Here is a 20690-nt window from a genome sequence, read left to right on the forward strand (position 1 = left end):
ACTCAGGGAATATTCCTGCTCTTCCTCCAAGGGTGTGGGGTGATTGTGGCCACCATACCTGATTAGGGTGCGCTTGTCTTAGTTTGATTTGTATAGATGGATTTTTCTTTGAGCCACCAGCTCACAAATAATGACACAGAGACTTATTATTAATTATGAAAGCTCAGCCTTAGCTTAGGCTTCTTTCTAACTAGCTCTTTTGTTTTTGTTTTGTTTAGATTTTTTTGTTTTTTGAGAAAGGGTTTCCCCATAGCTTTTGATCCTGTCCTGAAACTAACTCTTGTAGACCAAGCTGGCCTCAAACTCACAGAGATCTGCCTGCCTCTGCCTCCCAAGTGCTGGGATTAAAGGTGTGTGCCACCACCACCCGGCTCTAACTAGCTCTTTTAACTTAAATTAGCCCACATTTTTTAGTCTGCATTCTTCCATACACTCATGACCTCATCTCCATTCTGCACACCCTACACCCTCTGCATCTGTCTGGTGACTCCTGCCTTCTTTCTTGAGACCTCTCTGTCCCCAGAAGTTCTGCCTAGCTCTTCCTGCCTAGCTACTGGCCATCCAGCTCCTTATTAAACCAGTCACAGTGACACATCTTCACACAGTGTAAAGGAATATTTCACAACAGGTTTGGGTTTTACTTGTTTAGTACTAGGAATGAAATAAATTCTGGCCTTGCACTATTTCAGAAGGTGCTTCCCACCAAGCTATTTTTCCCAGGAAGCTGCTTCTCTTTAACCTAACACAACAGACAAGATCTCCCTAGGAACTCTGTCAGTTTTCCTTGGCCAATAAATCTAAACCAAAACCAACCACAAATGCCTCCAAGAGGTGGCACTAGACCAGCCAGCCTTCACTCGGAACTGAGGCTGGAGAACTGAGCAATTGTTTGCTCAAGTCAGTAAACATTGGGGTGACCTGTTACACAGCAGTAGCTGACTGTTAAATGCTAGTCCCAAATGCTGCCCAATCTAGATCAATACTTCTTTTCTTTGAAAGTAAGATTAAGATAGTGAAGTGGGCACAAAGCAGATCTGGGTCCCTGTCAGCCATTCTCAAACTAGGTTATATACCACAGTATAGCACAACTAACAAAAACCCAAGACAGATATTGGGGTTCAACTTGAAGGTCAGAAAAGCAAAACATCCAGCCACTGGCTCTCTTACCTCTACCTCAGTTCAAAATGGCCATCCTGCCTCCAGGAATATCAAAATGAGACTGTGTCTGAGAACTGTCTGTTCCCATCTTATATTCCTCTCTAGGGCTGGGGTTAAAGACGCGCACCACTACCACCCAGTTTCTATGGCAAACTAGTGTGGCTACTGGGATTAAAGGTGTGTGTCACCACTCCCTGGTCTATAATGCTGATCAGGGCTGCTGTTTTACTCTGATCTACAGATAAGCTTTACTTATTAAAATACAAATGAAATATCACTACACCACAGGAGATTAGCAAGGCACCTACACACAGAATAAATAGTACAGATAATGCTGAATACTTGATTTTCATATCTTCAACTAAGACACACAACACACACACACACACACACACACACACACACATGCATGTATACACATGCACACAAACACACATTTTCCTAAAAAGTATTTTTGCTACCAGTTTGTCTCAATTTCCAGAGGAAAATCAAGCCCTTTTTCCACCTTATCTTAGAGCAAGGTGACCTGTCTAAAGAGTTGGAATGATACCCTGAGACATGGAACAGCACCTGCATACAAATGACCGGACAAGAAGCTGGAAGGGATTGGCAATAAGAGGCCAGCAGTTCATGAGAATGGCAGGGTTCCAAACCTGCAGGTTTAATCATCAGTGGAGACACAAAGTCACCCCATCTTTATGTGATCAGTTGCATCCATGCTAGGAGTTCTGATTAAAGAAACTTGACAGCATCTGAGCCTTCACAGAGCCTCACACAAACCCACAGAAGAGTATTTCACTTCTGTGCATCCTGGTTGAACATCTTTCCTGTCCACTACAGAAACTCCCCCAGCACCAGTGAACCTCCAGACGCATGGCTGCCCCAGCTCTCAATTCGCATCTCATATTCCTGGTGGCATGGCCTGAAATACTCCTGTGAAAGTCTAGACATCCAGGTGATGATGTGGCACAGAATGGAGAAGCCAACACTTCTCACGTCCTTAAATTCAGATGCTACAACAGTTAGTTGTAGCTGTGACAAGCTGATACAGAGATGAATACTTTGCATTGGTATGGATCGTAGTCTATTGATACAAAGTTAAGGTCAATTTTGTTACACTGTATATATGTATTTCTGCTCTTGAGTAAGGCATTGTGTTTGTGCAACTCATTCATAAATGTAATATATAATTTAAAAAATACAGGTTAGTAGATAGTCATCTATAATTGTCAAGCTTACAGTCATGTTAGTTAGGTTTCCTATATGTACAGAAATATATTTTAGATGGATTCTTCAAACCTTTCAAAGACTAACAAAAATATGGTATGTAAAATGTTTAAGAACTTAGGACCTTTCATGACAATGAAACTCATCTGCTCCTGGCAGCACCAATCTACTTCAAAATGATGGTGAGCATCAAAGAGGCTCCTTAGTGAGTTTGTTAGCCATTTGGGCAAGAAACTGCTCTTGCCTGGACTGCTTGATGGTATGCTGTATGAACTGGACATGCAGGACCCACAAAAAAAATGACTTCTAAACTTGCCTAAAGGAGAGACAATTTTTTGGAGCTCCTGCTTCATGAAAGAGTCTTTCAGACATTCTGAAGGACACAAAAGAAAGGGACTAACAAACTGCCAATAGAGGTGAAACTGTCTTTAAATTTTCCTGCATCATAGAAAAGTCTACCAGATACTATGGCCCTATAGGCTGGAGATTGGATGTCTCAATGTTACAAAAAATTTTGGAGTGACTGTCCAGGCAGTGAGATGTCTCTGTCAATTCTAGAGTTTTAGAAGTTGTTTACAATACACTTCCTGTTTATTTAGGTAATATTATATCTTTCTGGAGTCTTTGATAAAGTTAAAAATATATAGATTTTCCTTAGTTATAATAAAAGATAAAGTAGATATAAATATTGTAACTGTAATTCCTGCTTGATACCTGTTTTGTTACATGTAATTTTACTATGTTAAAGTTAAAACCTTCCTTTTTATTTAAACAGAAAAGGGGAAATGGTGTGGGAAGTCCTTCTGTATGTGTGTTGCTTTAATTGGTTAATGAGTAAAGTTGTTTCAGCCAGTGGCTTAGCAGAATAGAGAGAGGGGGAATTCCAAGCAGACAGAGGAGAAAAGAAGGTGGAGTCAGGGAAACGTCATGTAACCACCAAAGGAGAAAGACACCAGTACTGGAAACCATGAGCCTCATGGTAAAATATAAAATATAAGATAATAAAAATGGGTTAATTTAAGATGCAAGAGCTAGCTAAAAATATACTTAAGCTACTGGCCAAACAGTATTGCAATAAATATAGTTTCTGTGTGATTATTTCGGGTCTGGGAGGCCAAGAAACTGTAACATGAGGGAGGCCTGGAATTGTCTGTATTCTGTCAATCATGTTTAAATAAACGCTGACAGGCCAGGCAGGAAGTATAGGCGGGAAAACCAGACAGGAAGTAGAGGTAATACAATGAGAACAGGAGAATACTGGGAAGGAGGAAGTTGATTCCTCCCAGTCCTGCGCAGACCACTGAGGAAGCAGGATGTGACCTGCCAGCTGAAAAAGGTACAGAGCCATATGGCTAAAATAGATAAGAACAATGGGTTAATATAAGTTACAAGAACTAATAAGAAGCCTGAGAAAATGGGCCAATCAGTTTTATAACTTATAGAGATCTCTGTGTGATTCTCTTTGGGGCTTGCCAGCTGTGGGGTATCGGGAGGGACAGAAACCTCCGACAAACAGCCCCTCATGTTACAGGAAACAAGGGAGCAGCTTCCACCAACACTGAGTGTGCCTGCTGAGGAACTGTCTGGAGCAGGCTGTGGAGGTATGCTTGTGGGGTTGTCTCAATTATTAACTGAGGTGGGAAGACACACTCAGGGGTTCCTGGACTATATCAGACAGAAGGCTAGTTGAGATCAAGCAAGCACGCATCCATTTGTTTCTATTCTTGATGGTAGGTGTGCTGTGACCACCTGCTTGAGTTCCTGCCTTAGCTTCCCCTCAATGGTGGACTGTAATCTGGAACTTTAAGCTGAAATAAATCATTTCCTCCCACAAGTTGCTTGTGTTAAGAGTGTCTTATCACAAAAACAGAAATGAAACCAGGGCAGATGCCAAGAATGGTCACCATGAACCCATGTCTCATCATAGATAAACACTCAAAGTCTATGAATCAACATCCCTGGGCAGAAGGCACCGGCTCATCAACCCTCTACAGTCTAAGACATCTGAGGAGGTAGGGAAGAAGGAGGGATAAGCACAAAAAATCCATCTGAAGGTGAGGTCCGGTGAAGTTAGAGACTGACGTCTCACAAGCACAACCCAGGAGACGCTGCCATCTGTCCTCTGTCTTCCTTCAAGCCCTGTGAAATTTCATTCCAGGAGTGTGAGAAAATGTGCAGGGTGAGTTTGCCTTCACCACAGACCTCTGGGGTCTCCAGTGCCAAACTCCAGTTTGCCTTTAAATAAAATTCCTGTCAAGAAGCATTTGCATCAGGAGAAGAATAAACTCTCTGGACAAGCTAGTAATTGGGGGATAATACATTTTCTCCTCTCTTAGCTAGAAATAGCAAGCAGATTTGGGGAGTGCTGGGGTGGGTTCTGACCTGCATGAAATCATCACACTCACTGGAATCCAGAGGGAAAGGAACCAGGTTCTCTGGGGCAAGGGGCTTCTCATAGAGTTAAGTGTTGAGGCACACTTTGCCAAGATACATGGGAGGATGAAGTGATAAGGAAGAAGAAAGACAAACTTTGTGTGTGTGTACCTGTGAATACAAGTGTGTACATATGTGTGTACATGGCACACACATGCAGTTGTGCAAAGGAGTCAGGCAGGAAAATGTTGGGGTGGTCTGCATGCAGGTATGTGTGTACTGGGGTGCATATATGTATATATGTGTGTAAGTATGTGGGAAGTGCACACATATGTGCATGCATACCTGTATGTGCGTGTCTAGGAGTGAGGCTAATGTTGGTGGGATCTGTGTGCAGGTGCATTCATGTGTGGATTATGTGACTAGCACTGCAGCTGTCCCAGTCACCCGTACTCATGTCAGTAACCCCAAAACTCATAAGCTCACCCAGGAAGGTTGGATGGAGTCCTTTCTTTGGTGTGTGAGTAGCCTATCTGGTATGGACAGATGTTTGTGCACACCTCCTTAGAAAAAGTCACAAGCCATAGAGTTCTGTCTCATTGATCTCCTTACAGGACAGAACTCAACAATGCCTGCCAAGGAAATCAGTTCACACATCAACGTGGAAGGTTGAGGCGTTGCCATGACTAAGCTTTTGGGGACAAAGGTGACATGCACAGCACTTTGCCCTTGTCTCTGTGGAGCACGACTCAGTGTAGTTCATCCTAGAGCACGCAGGAGACCCAGACCCCAGCCACATCCCTCTTAGTCCCATAAAACTTCAAAACTTCAAGGAGCGTGAAGCATGTTTAAATGGCAAACATTTGTAGGTTTGTTTTTTAAGAGTGAAGACAGATTCCTTTCTCTCTGCTGAACTATCTCAGTGAAAGAAGTGAGCCTTGCTGTTATAAAAAATGTTACAGCCGGGCAGTGGTGGTGCACATCTTTAATCCCAGCACTCAGGCGGCAGAGGCAGGCAGATCTCTGGGAGTTCGAGGCCAGCCTGGTCTACAAGAGCTAGTTCTGGGACAGGCACCAAAGCTACAGAGAAACCCTATCTCGAAAAAAAAAATGTTACATGAATGACACACCCCAGAGCCCCAGTTTTCTTTTTTTGTTTTAAACTGGGCATGTCTGTTTTCCATTCTTCATCAGGGTGGGGGAGGTGCACACAAGGGAAAAAAGGACCCAATCCTGCAGCCCCCTCTCTCACCCAGAGTCCAGGAATGAGGCTGCTATGGAATCACCATGATGAACTTGACAGCTTAAAGCAGAGCCAGCTGTAGCTGAGTTTACTGCACTGGAGACAGAGAGATCCTGACTTTGGGGTCAGTCTTCCATGCTACCCCATGAGATACTTGGAAAGAACTAGCAAGCATGCATCTGGGCGTACCTGTCTCCCTTAGGTTTGGTGACTGTGCACCGGCAGTTTCCACATCCCTGCAGAATTAGCAAGCTTGTCTCTGTGTGCACTGATATCTGATTTCCTGAGAGACATATGTAGCTAACTTGGAAACGCAACTCTCCCTCCTAGAGGGAGGGACCTAGGACTCCAGAGTCAGAAACCTACAAAACTCAGAAGCTCAGAAGGTTAGGAGCCATGAAGCCCCTCCCCAAGATGACAGAAGCAGTGACAGTTGGTTGATGGTGGGAGGAGACACTTCTGTGTAGCTGCCTGCAAGTACAGCACTCCAGGGTTGCAGCCTTTTGAGTCATCCGTGTGCTGGGGTGGGCTTTCCAGTGATGCAGCTACCTTTGCGTCTCCCACGCTGCTCTGAGTAACCTCACGCCATAAGGAGCAGCATTGAACTCGGGCTCACTAAGCGAGACCTGGGTGGCATTATTTCCTCGGTCGGTTATCAAGTCGTATCTGAGGCGAACAGACATTTGCTCCTGTCTTCCCAGGGAAAGTCACACAACAGCCATGGTTACTGTTTAGTATCAGCTGGATAGGATCTGGGGGCAGCTGGGAGGCAAGCCTTCAAATATACTTGTGAAGGACTCTCTAGAATAGGTTAGCCTCTGGCATGCCTGGGAAAGACTATGGTAATTACGCTAATTTGGGAAGACCCATCCTAAAGGAGGGCAGCACTCTCCCCATGGGCTGGGGTCCTGGACTTCATAAACGGGAGGTCGCAATCTGAATACAAGCACTCATCTCTCTCCGCTTCTTGACTGCAATGCGGCCAGCTGTCTCAAGTTCCGCCTCTCTGACTTCCGACCATAATGGACTATACCTGTGAGTGGGGTAGGCCCTTTCTTCCTTAAGTGGTCTGCCATTTTACCAACAGAAAAGTAACTAAGACAATGACGCTTGCAAACCTGCAATAGCCCCTGTCCCCCAGGCACCTGTCTGTCCCCTCCCTGTGCGGCTTGACTCCTTGAGTTAGGATCTCTGAAGATGACTCAGAGGTTCTGTCTCTGCAGCAATACCTAAGCCATCACAACATAGAGGCTAGGGACTTCTATTAAACCCTGAAGTTAGATGCTAAGCTTGAAGATGCTCTGTTCTCTGGAGACGTCTTCATCACCACCTCCATGTGCAGAGATGAGCCTTAGAGCAACAGGAACTGATCATATACCCAAAGGCAGAGGTCAGACACGGTCGGGCTGCCAGAATGCTGACACACCCATGGGCACCTACGCGTACAGGACAACAGGACCCTTCTGGGGCCCAGGTGATTTCAGAATTCAGATTTTCTTTTTCCGTTTTAGAATTCCGTTCTAGTAACACTCCCAGTGGGGCCTGAGGATGCATACTACCAACTCATTAATTATTTCTTGTACCTAGACATGAATATTTATCACAACCATTGCTATCAGGTCCATCTAAATTGTAAGACAGCCAGGCGGCTCACCAGAATGGGAGATTTGGCACCATCTCGATCACTTCCCTCCACGGGAGATCTAAACTGAGGAATTCAGGCCAAAAACCCTCAACAAGGACACGACAAACCCTCGACAAGGACACGGCAAACCAAGGAACAACTGACATGACCCCAGCAGACATTCCTTGGCTCCAGCAGCACAGGAAACAGGCAGGCCTGTCTGGAAAGCCCCTGACTTCAGAGCCCCAAAGAGAAATGACGTCACAGGGTCTTGTGTGAAGAATCAGAGTCCCCGAGTCCAAGGAGGGCAGAAACACTATGTGCTATCACAGACCACAGGACACAAAGTGCTGGCCCCACGTACTGGCAGAGCTGCAGGGTGCCAGGCAAGCGATGCGGTGAGCCTCCTGCCACCCAGGAGCCTCAAGAGCATGTTATAAATGCTGCTCTGCCCTCTTCGGCGCCAACATGCCCCAGGTCTTCCCCGACTTCTTACTCCAGGCAGCCCTTGGCCCTCTGAGTCCACTCCCACGGCCTTGACGACCAGCTCCGCACACCTGACTTCCACACATTAATCACTAGTCCTCCCTGTTCCGCAAACCCAGGTTTGCACAGCCTCTGGGACATCTCCAGCTAGGTGACCAACTGTGTGACACAGACAACCCATACATGCCAAACCAGCTCGGCACTCGGGAGTATAACACGAGCGATTCTGGCCAATGGGACATGAACAGACGTGGCACATGACACTAAGGTATTTAGTATCTGGTGTACAGGCCTCACGGTCTCTCTCTTCCCTGATGCTAAAACATCAAACATTCTCATTCCTAGAATTACTGCTTAGTGTAGGGCTACCGGGTGGGCACACACGTGGGTGTTTAAGTGAGCGAGCGAATGTTCCGTATGTATTCAGAGGGCAGAGAACAGCATTGGAAACCTCGCTCTACTGCTCTCTGCCCCATTCCGCACAGCAGCCACCCCAGTCAAGCGTCATGTGGAAACTATTGTATTTGGCGTCCCTATTTATCGGCTGTGTTTTTGTTCTTCCACCTCTTCACTGGATACAGAGTCTTCCTAGGTGGATCAGGTGAGCCTCACCCTCTGAAACATTCTTTCTCAACCTCCTACGTGCTAGGATTTTGGATGGAGTCACCACACCCAGCAATGGGCTTCCTTTCTCATCCTTGTGTCCTCAGAGTTTTATAAACAGCAGACACCTGATGTATTTGATTTACCGAAGAGGAAGTCAGAGCCTTCTCATTCGGTGACAAGGATCCCAAGGCCAGCATCCCCACCCTCACCCCGAGTCTCCATGTTCTCACCGATGTGCCAGGTTCTGCATCGGACATGAGCTGAACGCTCAGAAAGTATATGAAAGGCGGGCTTTTCCAAGGACAAGATTAAAGTCAAATGGGACCGAGTGAGCCCACTGAGTCACACAGTCTGTCTACATGCGTGACTAATATCAGGCATCTGGAAGTTGTATCCGGCATGTAAAGAGAGCTGCAGCAAAAAATATCTCTGGCTCCTTGGGGACCCTGGTGCAGAGATGATGGCCAGCCATGTCCGGTTTCACTGACGCTGCTCAGCAGGACTCCCCAGACCCAAGCAGGGGTGGCGCAAGAGGAACAGGGAATCCTTTCTTTGGAATCGCGGTAAGCAGCTCCAGGGCTAGGCTCAGTGGAGAGTCTGTTCTCACCTTTCAGAAGTCCCAGTGATGACCAGTGGTAATGACCACTACTGTCAAGTTTTCACAGCTGCCACACCTGGCATTCTACCTGCGGTGGACGCTGAGATAGCCCACTCAGTGGACAGGAAATAAAAGATTAACTCACAGTTGGGGCCAACGAGATGGGTCAGTGGGTGAAGGAGCTTGCTGGGCAAGTTTGGAGACCCGAGTTTGATTCCTGGGACCATGAAAAGGCAGAAAGAGAGAAACTACTGCACAAAGTTGTGCTCTGACCTCTTGTGCACATAGGCCATGGCACACATGTGCCTACACACAGAAGCACACAGAGACAAAAGTCCAGGTCCAGAGGTGGACACCAGACCCAGGCTCACAGCTCCAGGACAGCACAGGGGACACCCAGGAACGTTGCTAACAGAAATTCAGAGCATCAATGCAAAAATGTTAGACTACATTTGTCTTCATGGCTCACTGAAGCTTGGCATCTAGAAACAGTGCGGAAGTGCCGGAAGGAGTCACAACATTGGAAACGTAAGAGGAAGAACATGGAGGGTGCAGGAGAGCTGGATGTCAAGCATCACGGGCAGCCGATTCAAGGTGCTGCAAACAGGTAATGCCGCAGTCACCATGGAACAGAAGCCATTCCCAGCTGACACCTTGCCGGTCACAGGTCATATGCATGCCTCTCCCAAGGCTCCCAAGTCAACAACAGCACCCAAATGCAAAGGGTCAACAACAGCACCCAAATGCAAAGGAGACGACAATGTGACATCAAGCAGAGCTGCGCTTACCTTGCAGGAAGATCCTGTCCCAGTAGGTTTTGCCAACTTGAATCCCCCCGAGAAATACCAGGTTGAACAAGATCAGCATGGAGGTCGAGCAAGAGGCAAGCAGAGCGTGCAGCCGGCGGCGAGCTTGCGGGGAGAGGTACCGGGTCTACGAGGGAAGTGCAGAAAGAATGCTTCATGTGAGAGGGTGGGAGAACTGAGGCTGAGGTTTGCTTCTGTCTTGGTATTTCTATTGCTGTGACTGAAAACAACCTGGGGAGAAAGGGTTGGTCTTGCTTCTCAGCTCTCTGTCCATCATGCAGGGAAGTCAGGGCCAGGCCTCAAGGCTGGAACCCGGAGGAAGGAAAGCCACGGAGGAGTGCTACTGACTGGCTTATTCTTCATGGCTTGCTAACCATGGTGTTTTGATACAGCACCTAGGGCCACCAGCCCAGGGGTGGCACCACCCACAGTGAGCTAGGCCCTCTCATACCAACCACCAATTGAGAAAATGCCCCACAGGCCAATCTCCCTCTCCCAAAATGACTCTTGCTCCTGTCAAGCTGGCATAAAACCAACACCGTAATCTCCTGTTGCCAGGTCCAGGCTCTTCCTCCTGCACTCGGAGCCAAGCCATTGTCGAGACAGTTCTCGGAACCCCTAGCCTACAACACAGTCATTCTGCCCTAAGAAGTGACACGCTCCAGCAATGTTACTTCTTCCACACCAGGCTTCCTCTGGCCTTGACAACCTAAGTTCTAAAGCTGGTTAGGATGTAGCAGCCCCCTTACCTGCCAGGTGAAACATCTTTGTGTGTTTTCTGCCTGTAAATCCATAGATTTACTTTAAATTGTTACCTACAATACAGCTCCGTGTCAAGACCAAAGTGACCAAAGGTCAAGATCACAGTGACCTTCTAGATTGGTGGACTTGACTCTAGGAAGCTGGCCAGCTCCCTTGAAACCTGACATGCTCTGAGGGGTAACACCGTGGGTTTATAGGAGACACACTGCCATCGTCAACTTGATGGAATTTAGAATCACTACAGAAACCCAGCTCTGGACACAGCTGTGTAGGAGGAGTTTCTAGACTGGGTCAGATGAGTAAGAAGAGCCCTAAACATGAGTCCCAGACTGAGCTGAGCCCCTCTGCTTCCTGAACGTGAATGCCACGTGACCAGCTGCCTCGTGTTCCTACCACCAGGACTTTCACCGCATGAAGGACAGTGCCCTCAAACCAGACGCCTAAAATAAGCCCTTCCTTCTCAGGCATGTTGTCATCATGGCGAGGAGCTAATAAGGTTTCTCAACAGCACACGGTAGCAACTGAGAAGGTGGCTGACCACAGTGCCTGGAGGACTGTGAGTGGAGGGACCCTTCCAGTGAACATAGATGTTAGATTATCCTTCCTGGGTCTTCGTTTCATGGCCCTTTAACAGGGATTTTACAAACAAATCAAGCCTTTGTACTATACCCCTTATACTGTGGTTGGCCCTCCCGTAAGGCCACCCCACCATGGCTTGAGCTGCGAGAGCCCCATAAACACATCTGTGAGTTCTGCCCAGAGCCAGCTGCAGTACCACGGTGGTCACATACACCCTAGGGAGTCTGGCAAATGATACCACGTGAAGGAGAGGCGATGGAAGGTCAGTAGATATGTCCTAACTGCTCTCTGAAAACCTGCAGTAGCTGAGCTGTGATCTCAGAGGCTCTGTGGCTGAGCCTGGGTGAGTCACACAGGCAGAGACAAGTCTCAGCAGGGTCTGGCTGTGGTGGTCTGCTGTGATTGTAACTTGGCCAGGGTCCTCTCAATCTAGAGAAATCAATTTCCAGCCTGGTCCTTCTCTCTACTCTGAGGCCAGGGCCATTCCGGAAGCACAGATCTCACTGTGGAGGGCTGTCTCCCTGACAACATTCTCTCTTCCCACACTACCTTACACAGGGTTTTATGGCCACTGCACACCAGTGTGGCCTCTGTATGAATAAGCCACTTGGGTGTGCTGCGGAGCTGGCTCTCTGGAGGTGACCTGGAAGTCTCTCCAGCCCAGAGGTCCCGGATGTGATGACACCTAGTAGCTCTCAAGGTCCCCAGAGGCTGAGAGCAGGCCAGGCAGAGAAGGATGTTCCAGAAGAAGTCATTACCCAGCCGCTCACTTCCGAGCAGGCCCGTCCACTGTGGTTTCTGCATTTTAAAGCAGGAAGAAGACGTTCCGAGAGCAGGACTGACTCAGCTAGCAACAACTGGGGAGGTGTTGGTGAGGGCATGCGGATGAAAAACTCAGACTAATAAATCAGGAAACCATGAGCCTTCTGGATTGGTGTGGATGTGTCCAAATAATTCCCTGTAGGTACACAGGCCACTGCGACAAATTTGACTCCCCAGGACCCAGTGAGGAAAACCCAGTCTGCTCTCCTCCCTGCACCTGACATCCTAAGAGGGAGTGGAAAGATCCTGCCCTCCTTTGTCAAGGTAACCCGCAGACAGCAGCGTGCAGAGCCTGCGGAAGCTCAAGGAGGCTCTTCTTTTATGAGAAGTGACTAAGATCATTTTAAAAACCAACAGGGAGGTGTTGACTGATGAGGCTTCCATGGGGTTGCTCAGTCAACCCTCAACAGGAAGGCTGGGCTACAGTGAGCTGAGGGCCCATGTGGAACGGGGGATATGATGGTTAGTGAGTGGGGGGAAGGACAGAGGAGGGACAAGGGAGGGTGAAGAGTCAGGCCTGGCTCGCCCCTGAGGACTATTTGAACACAGGATGCTGAGTCTGCCTATTACACAAGGGCTGCTTGAACACAGACACCAAGCAATCGTTCTGATAACCGATAGGGGTGCAGAGTCACAGGCGGGTGCATAGTTTATACAGTGTGACTACACTGGAGAGAGAGAAGGGCCACATTTCAGGGGGAACAGGAGTAGGTGCGGGCTCAAGAGTTCTCCAGGCTACTTAGAGCTTTGAACAATCTCAAATTACACATTGGTTATTTCTTGAATTCTCCATGTAGTACTTTCAGACCACAGTTGATGTAAGTAACTCAACCTGTGGAATTAAAAGTGCAGACATGGACATAGATGGATTTAGGTTGACAATAGGGGTCTTTCTACTCTGAAACCTGGGTCTCAGCCACTGGTTTATGAGTTTTTCTTTTGTTTTAATTAATGCCATTCTTAGATGTCCCAAGGGGAAAAAACAGGGTATATTCCCTTGGTCCAGTCAGTAGAATATCCTAAGTCCTTATTTAAACACATTTCCTTTGAACTCTCTGACATCCTATAGCAGTCACTTGTGGGGTAGCTTGTATCTAGGATGCAAGCTACTGATGCAAAAGAGCTACATCCTTAGCTCAATGGTCCACCCTCCCATCTCGTGTGCTTAAAACACCCTCAAGAAGAGAACTCATACTGAGGAAATGTAAATGAGACAGGGGACTACCTGACTACAACAAGGAGTTTCAATTATGACAATGAGAGTCCAGTTGTCAACTTCATCAGATAACAACACTGTGACAATCAGACAGAATCTGAATTTCATTACCATAAATCTATCAGGATGAAAAGAGAGTTCTGGTGTGATTATGGCCAATTCCCAGGAGACAGGAAGGGCTATGGCATTCCAATCTGCTGGAAGCAAATGGTGCTGTCGGCAAGACGTTTGGAAAGTTGCTGAGTTCTGTGAATGACTACCCCACCACCCCTGAGAGAGAGTGAAGCCCTCGTACCTCCAGTTGAGGATGAACAAGGCCACCGGGTCCAACAGCTATTGGATCTTAGTCGTATGGAAAAGGAGGGGAGACAGAACAAGTTAGCAAGAACCACTGTGCCCCCGTGCAGGAATCTCAGATACAGTGGAAAAGTAGGCTGCTGCAGTTTTCCATGTCAGTATCACCCACCCTCCCGGTTCAGCGAAGGTTTGGGACTTGTCTTCATTACACAAGTGTCTCAGAACACCAGGCAGCTCAGGCGCGAGGCAGGCCTCTGCTCAGTCATCTGAGAACATTCTTTCAGACCAAAGGGATTGATGGAGGTGGCCACGTAACAGCAGCTATCAAGAGTTCTCTAACACACCGACTTCCAAGGTAGCAAACCAAGTCATTCTCAGCGCTCAGCTGAAATTCTGACAAACTAGTTTGCACTTCCTGCTGTGAGATGTTGACTCACATAGCCATAGAAATGCCCCTGCCTTTTCAAGCCAACATTCTGTCCCTGGAAATACCAAGACTGTCTGGACCAGCAAGCTGGTGCCTGGGGTTGAGGCTGCTGCATGTGAGTTAGAGCTAGGCAGAGAACTTAAGGGGGCGTGGGCAGGCGGAGCTGCAGAGCTGAAGGCTGCTGAGCTCCGCCCCTTGACTGTCCATAGAAGAGCTGAGATGGGGAGGGGGCAGCTAAGCATCTGGGGGAGCAGATGGCTCAAGGAATGGCTGCTGGAGCCTGCGACAGAGGCTTGGCAAGAGCGACCCGATGCTGTTTATTTTTAAGTAGGGAAGAAGCTAAAAATGGAAACGGGGTGGGTTTGAGCAGCTGGACACGGTTCCCCACAAAATCACAGATTTTCATTTTCTAATGACGATGCTAACTAGAGGGTGTGAAGGGCAGAAGCAGCAGGGCAGGGAACACTGGACATCAGTGGGGACAGGTGGGCACCCACGAGCTATGAGGAAGCCACCAAAGAAGAGTGGCCAGGTAAAACACTCGAGGCCAGGAAAACAGATTCCAAAGTCCTGTCTCCATCTCCAAATGCTGTATTGAATTCGCGTTAGGAATCTGTGTTCCAGACTTTCTCCCCTTCTCCTGCTCATGCAGGCTCCCAAGAAGGGGGCTGAGCAGAGTTTTCATTACTCTCGACCCAAAGCTCACATGAGTCCTTAATGTTCTGCCCCCTGTGCCCATGCCAAATGAATATATGAACATATTCAGAAAGTAATGCCTTTATCTTTCAAATGTTCTGAACTTCAAAAGGTACCTAGTCACATTTTGTATGCTAATTAAGGTTTTTAAATTAAAATTTAAAAGTACCCGTTACCCTCAGCTTTATTTCCTAGTTTGCTGCTGAGATCTGAACATGCTCCCAGAAGAGAAACACCTACAGCTGGGACACTGCTTCTGTTCCCCAACACAGAACTCTCTCTCTCTCTCTCTCTCTCTCTCTCTCTCTCTCTCTCTCTCTCTCACACACACACACACACACACACACACACACACTCACACACACACTCACACACACACTCACATATACACATACACACATACTCACACACATATACACACTCACACTCATCCACTTACACTCTCACATACACTCTCTCTCACTCACACACATACTCAGACACACTCACACGCACACTCACACTTACACACACTCTCATGCTCTCACACACTCACACAGGCTCTCTCACACACACACACTCATACACACACACGCATACTCACACACACACACACACACCCCTCATGCAGTGGTGCTCTCTATGCAGCCCGTGTTCTCCTTGCTCCTGTTTCTAGCCTCAGCTCAGCGTTAGCGCTCCTCAGGTCTGGCTTTCCACCATTAACTGTGCCATCCAGAACAAGTCAGCGCCTCTCTGACTCAGTTCGCAGCTGTATCTGATGAACATAATCCTGACAAATCAAACAGCCATCTTCAGGTGTGTCTCCTACCAACAGGACCCAGCACCCACCTTTATGCTGGACCTAACTTCAGCTTGTGAAGCCAAGAGTTTGCTTGTGTAAGGAATGACCACACTGCAGAGTAGAGAAAACTCATCCTGTCTTACAATCGGAGAAGCAGAAGAGCAGAGACCCAGTCACAGGTCCCAGTAAAGACTCTGACTAGTCAACACGGGCCTTCATGCACAGTTCTCCAACTCTGAGCCTTCCTGCTGCCCTGCACTTTATGTCTGCATAGCGGGATGCACCTCTCTAGGCTGCAACCCCCGAGACCTTTTTCTCTTTAGGGTCAGCTACAAAGCAGATTTTCAAAATAGTCTGTTCACCAGATGCTTTGCACACAGTTTTTCTAACAAGGGTTGGCACACTCTGTCGGTCAGCTCTCCCTCATCGTGACAACGTACCTGAGATGAACAACTTAAACCACAATGTGGTTTATATTCACTCATTGCTTAGCCATTGCTTTGGGCCAGAGCAAGGCAGAGCGGAATGAGAGCGTGTGCCTGGGTAGGCTGCTTACTCTATGGTAGCCAGGAAACAGAGGGGGGTGAGGCAGGAGATACGACACAGCCCCCAAGGACTGACTCCCAGTGGGTCCTGTCTCTAAGGCCATTTCCATCACAGCCTATGAGCCACACACTATGAACCAGAATCGATGAGTTAAACTCTGAAGGAGGTCAAAGCCTTGGTGATCCAGTCCCATCCACGAGGCCACACCTCCAGGAACAGTGCTGCCATGGGAACCAAGTCTTTGCGGGGCATTTCAGCTCCAAACCAAGAAAGTCGCCAAGCACTGATTCCAGAAGCAGAACTGTAAGGCTGATACTCACACTGGAATCTGAAAAGGGGACTCAGTTACCCCAGAGATTCAGCAAATCTTCCTAGAAGGTGACAGAGGAAAGAACACTGACTGCCTTAATAAAAAGGAACAGGTCCTGAGGTCGGACCCAGGACACAAGATTTCAGTCAGATGGCAAGAATGAATTCAGAAGCTCTACTGTATAGCAAATAGGGAATTTAGTAATGCATGTTATTGAATTAAATAAAATTATTAAATAATTTAAATAAAATCATTAAATAATGTATATTGTTATTTTTTTGAAGATTTATTTATTTTTATTTATGTATATGAGTGTTTTGCCAATATGTATGTATATGTACCATGTGCACGCCTGGTGCCCGTGGAGACCAGAAAAGGCCATTGGCTCCCCTGGAACTGGAGTTATGGACAGTTTTGAGCTGTTATGTGGGTGCTGGGAACTGAACCCGGGTCCTCTGCAATAGCAACCAGTGCTCTTAATCACTGAGCCATCTTTCCAGCTCCAACATATTGTATTATTGAAAACTGTATTAGAAAGCAGATTTTTGGGCATTCTCACTATAGGAAAAATCACTTTAAAAAAAGATTACGCTCCTATGAACCAACTTAACCACTCCACAACATGTTAGAAGCTGAAAATGTAATTTACATGGTAAATATACAAAATTTTCATTTCTATTTAAAATGTATATAAATTAACTGATAGGCCTCATGCCCATATCTGGAAAGGAAGAAGTAAAATAATCTCGATTCACAACATGAGAATTTAGTTTTTAGGAAAAGCAAAAGAACTCATTGAAAGAAATGAATAATTCTGCAAATTTTTAGGATTACAAAATTAACATGCAAAATTTTTTTAAATACTATACCGTTTTTATATACTGTGAAGAATCTTAAAGGAAGTTAAGGAGCTAGGAGGTGGCTCAGTGGGTAAAATGCTAGCTATGTGAGCCTAAGGACCTGGAGTTGGGGCCCCAGGAAGCGTAGGAAGCTGGACAGGGTAGCACACATCTCCCTACACTGCTATACCAGATGCGGGGAGAGATGGGAGACTCCCCGGAAGCTTGCAGGCCAGTCAGCCTGGTACACACAGTAACAAACAACAAGATAGCCTGTCTCAAGCAAGGCAGCAGGCAAGGGCCAACACCTTAGGCTGTCTGACCTCCAAAGTGCACCACAGAAGGCGAACACACATACAAGATAATAGAATTTTAAAGAAATTAAGAAAATTTACATTAAGTAGCACAAAAAGAATTAAATACGTAAGACTAAACTTAGCCAAGAAGACAAAATTCTTACACACTGAAACTGCTAAACACTGCTGCAAGAAGACATAAATGACAGAGGAGACGCGATTCAGCTCTGACCCAGGATGGACGTAGGCTAGAATCTTCCCGGTAAGCGCACCTTGGGGTGCTACATAGAATATTAGAAATGGGCTAGTCCAGGTGCGAGAATTAGCCTAGAAGAGGCTAGATAGAAATGGGCCAAGCAGTGTTTAAATGAATACAATTTGTGTGTTGTTATTTCGGGGCATAAGCTAGCCAGGCGACCGGGGTGCTGGGGAAGCAGCCCCGCCACTCCTATTACTACACAGAGGCATCCTGTATTCAGAGACCCAGAGACTGATGCAACTGAGCAACAATGTTACACAGTTACCTACAGGTTCTGCTCAGAGCCTACCAAAGACCCAACTCCTTCTCTGCGGAGGAGTCCCATCCCAAATTCATATGGAATTTAAAGGACCCCAGACAACCAGAGCAGCCCTGGAACACAAGAGTGGAGTTGCAGGACCTAAACATTTCCCGATTTCAAAACTTACTACAAACCCACAACAGCCACTGGTCTAGAGATTGACATGTGAGCAGATGGAACAGAATAGAAATCCCAGGCATAAATCCATGTGTGAAGTTACGTCACGGTCAGCTTGGGTTCCCAGATGAAGAAATGGTGCCGTTTTCAACATGTGCTTCTCGGGAGCCTGCATGTCCACACATGTAAGGATGGAGCTGGACCCTTACACAGCATCAAAAATGTATCCACAAATGGATCAAAGATCTAGAGATAAGAACTAAAGTTTAAAATTCTTCATAGAAAAAAACCATATTCCTAGCATAGGGTTTACCGTAGCTTCTGATCACGGCTGTAGTCAGAGCAGGCCTCCCACACAAGAGTCTTTGAGAGACCATTCAGAACCACACCGTAATATTCACCAGGTGACAGCTTCAAAAGCAAGAGCATATGGCTTTCAGTCACACTGAAAACTTGAAAATCATTTGGGATTTACCAAAAACACAAGCAATGCAAGGAAAAATAGCGAAGCTGGGCTTTGCAGAGCCTGTCTTGTGTTATAGGATGCTACCAGCAATGAATAGTCACCCAGCAACAGAAAATACCCATAGCCATGTGTCAGGGATTATTAATGCTCAGAATATGTAAAGAACTGCTACAATTCAACAACAACAAAACCCAAAACTCTCTGAAAAATGGAAAGAACCTAATTGGCCTGTATCCCAACTATAACTACTAATGTCCACTAACCAGATGATGTCGTTCACTGTTAATAATCATGGGAAAGTACAAATCAAAACCAGGAGACATTGATTCATAGCTTCTAAGATGCATATTTTAAAAAGGAAGAAGAAGAAAGGGCTGAGGAGATGACTCGGTGGGTAAGTGCCCACCATGAAAGCTTGATGATTTGAGTTTGATTTCCCAGACCCCATGTCAAGCTGGATCCGCAGGTGTGTGTTTGCTATATTTTGCCCTGCCATAGGTCAAAGAATATTTTATCCACCACATATTTGCAGCATACAGAAGGGCATTCCTCATCATCTAACACTCTCTTCAGGCTTCTGAGGACATCTGCACACTGCACTCATATGGTTCATAGAACTCTTACATAGGCATACACAGACACATAAAATAGATTAAACTTTAAAAAGACAAAAAACCAGAAGCTAGCCTTCTACTATACACTGCCTAAAAAAATACAAATTAAGAAGCATAAATAAAAATAAGAATGATTTTTAAATACTCTCAATGTGCTGGCTGGTCTTGTGTCAACTGGACACATAAACTAGAGTCATCTGAAAAGAGGGATCCTCAAGAAAATGCCTCCAGCTGTAAGGCACTTTCTCAACTAGTGATTGGTAGGTGAGGACCAAGTCCATTGTGGGTGGGGTCATCCTGAGCTGGTGGTCCTGGGTTCTATAAGAAAGCAGGCTGAGCAAGCCATGAGGAGCAAGCCAGTTAGCAGCACCCCTCAATGGCCTCTGCATCAGCCCCTGCCTCCAGGTTCCTGCCCTGTTTCAGTTCCTGTCCTTCCTTCAATGGTGAACAGCAGTATGGAAGTATGAGCCAAATAAACCCTTTCCTCCAAACTTGCCTTTGGTATTTCATTGCAGCAATAGAAACCCTAACAAGACATCCACTTTAGAAAAGTTTATTCTGGAATGGAAAGATGATTTGGATATTAGAAACACCAGAAAATCCATCTAACTCGTAATTAAAGAAGAATCATCCTGTGGTCACTCAATAGATGGCAACACAGCAGTAAGAAAAAATAGATACTCGTGTATGCCATAAAGTCCTAAGAGGCTAGAAAAAGAAAACTTCTACAGACAAATACGGTCTGCTAATAGCCCCAGATGCAACAGCCTCTCAAGCGGCAGGAGAAAGGGGATTTTTCCCTTCCTTGTTAGCCCAAAGTGAACTGAATGACTTCATCAGTACAGTAAGACAACTGAATGTGTGAGAATTATAATTGCTGGCAGGAACCAAGGTGTCAGGACATGTGAACGACATGATTCTCCTTCTAGAGGATCCAAGAGCAACAGGCACGAGATTTCCATGAGACAGAAAGGCATCTGCTCAATGAAAAAGTCAGCAGAAACCAGGAGTGCAAAAAAAAAAAAAAGGAGATAAGGGAACATTAGAAATATTCAGGACTTGACTGAATGGTGCTGGTGAGGTTTGGGGAGGGTATGCTTACCCCAGTAGCAGTGGTATGAAGAGGCACTTCAGGAAGCAATTAAGCCACAAGGCTCATCTTTCAGGAGCACATCAGGGTCTTATGGAAAGGACACTGGAGCCCCCTTCTGTCATGAGGGCAGAGCTCAGACTCTGGGGAA

The 20690-nt window shown here is 46.5% G+C and overlaps 1 protein-coding gene across 1 annotated transcript in view; it reads right to left on the reverse strand.

Moving 5' to 3' along the window:
- The window catches only part of Hhat (hedgehog acyltransferase), a 245673-nt gene that overhangs the window by 33754 nt on the left and 191229 nt on the right, over window positions 1-20690 (reverse strand). Inside the window, exon 11 of the mRNA XM_041635455.1 lies at window positions 10104-10248. Within this exon, the coding sequence (XP_041491389.1) occupies window positions 10104-10248 (145 nt within the window). The remainder of the gene's footprint in view (window positions 1-10103; window positions 10249-20690) is intronic.

This window comes from Microtus oregoni, unplaced genomic scaffold (genome assembly GCF_018167655.1).
Source record: "Microtus oregoni isolate MIOR12 unplaced genomic scaffold, Mior012 000047F_ref0000412, whole genome shotgun sequence".
Lineage (NCBI taxonomy): Eukaryota > Metazoa > Chordata > Mammalia > Rodentia > Cricetidae > Microtus > Microtus oregoni.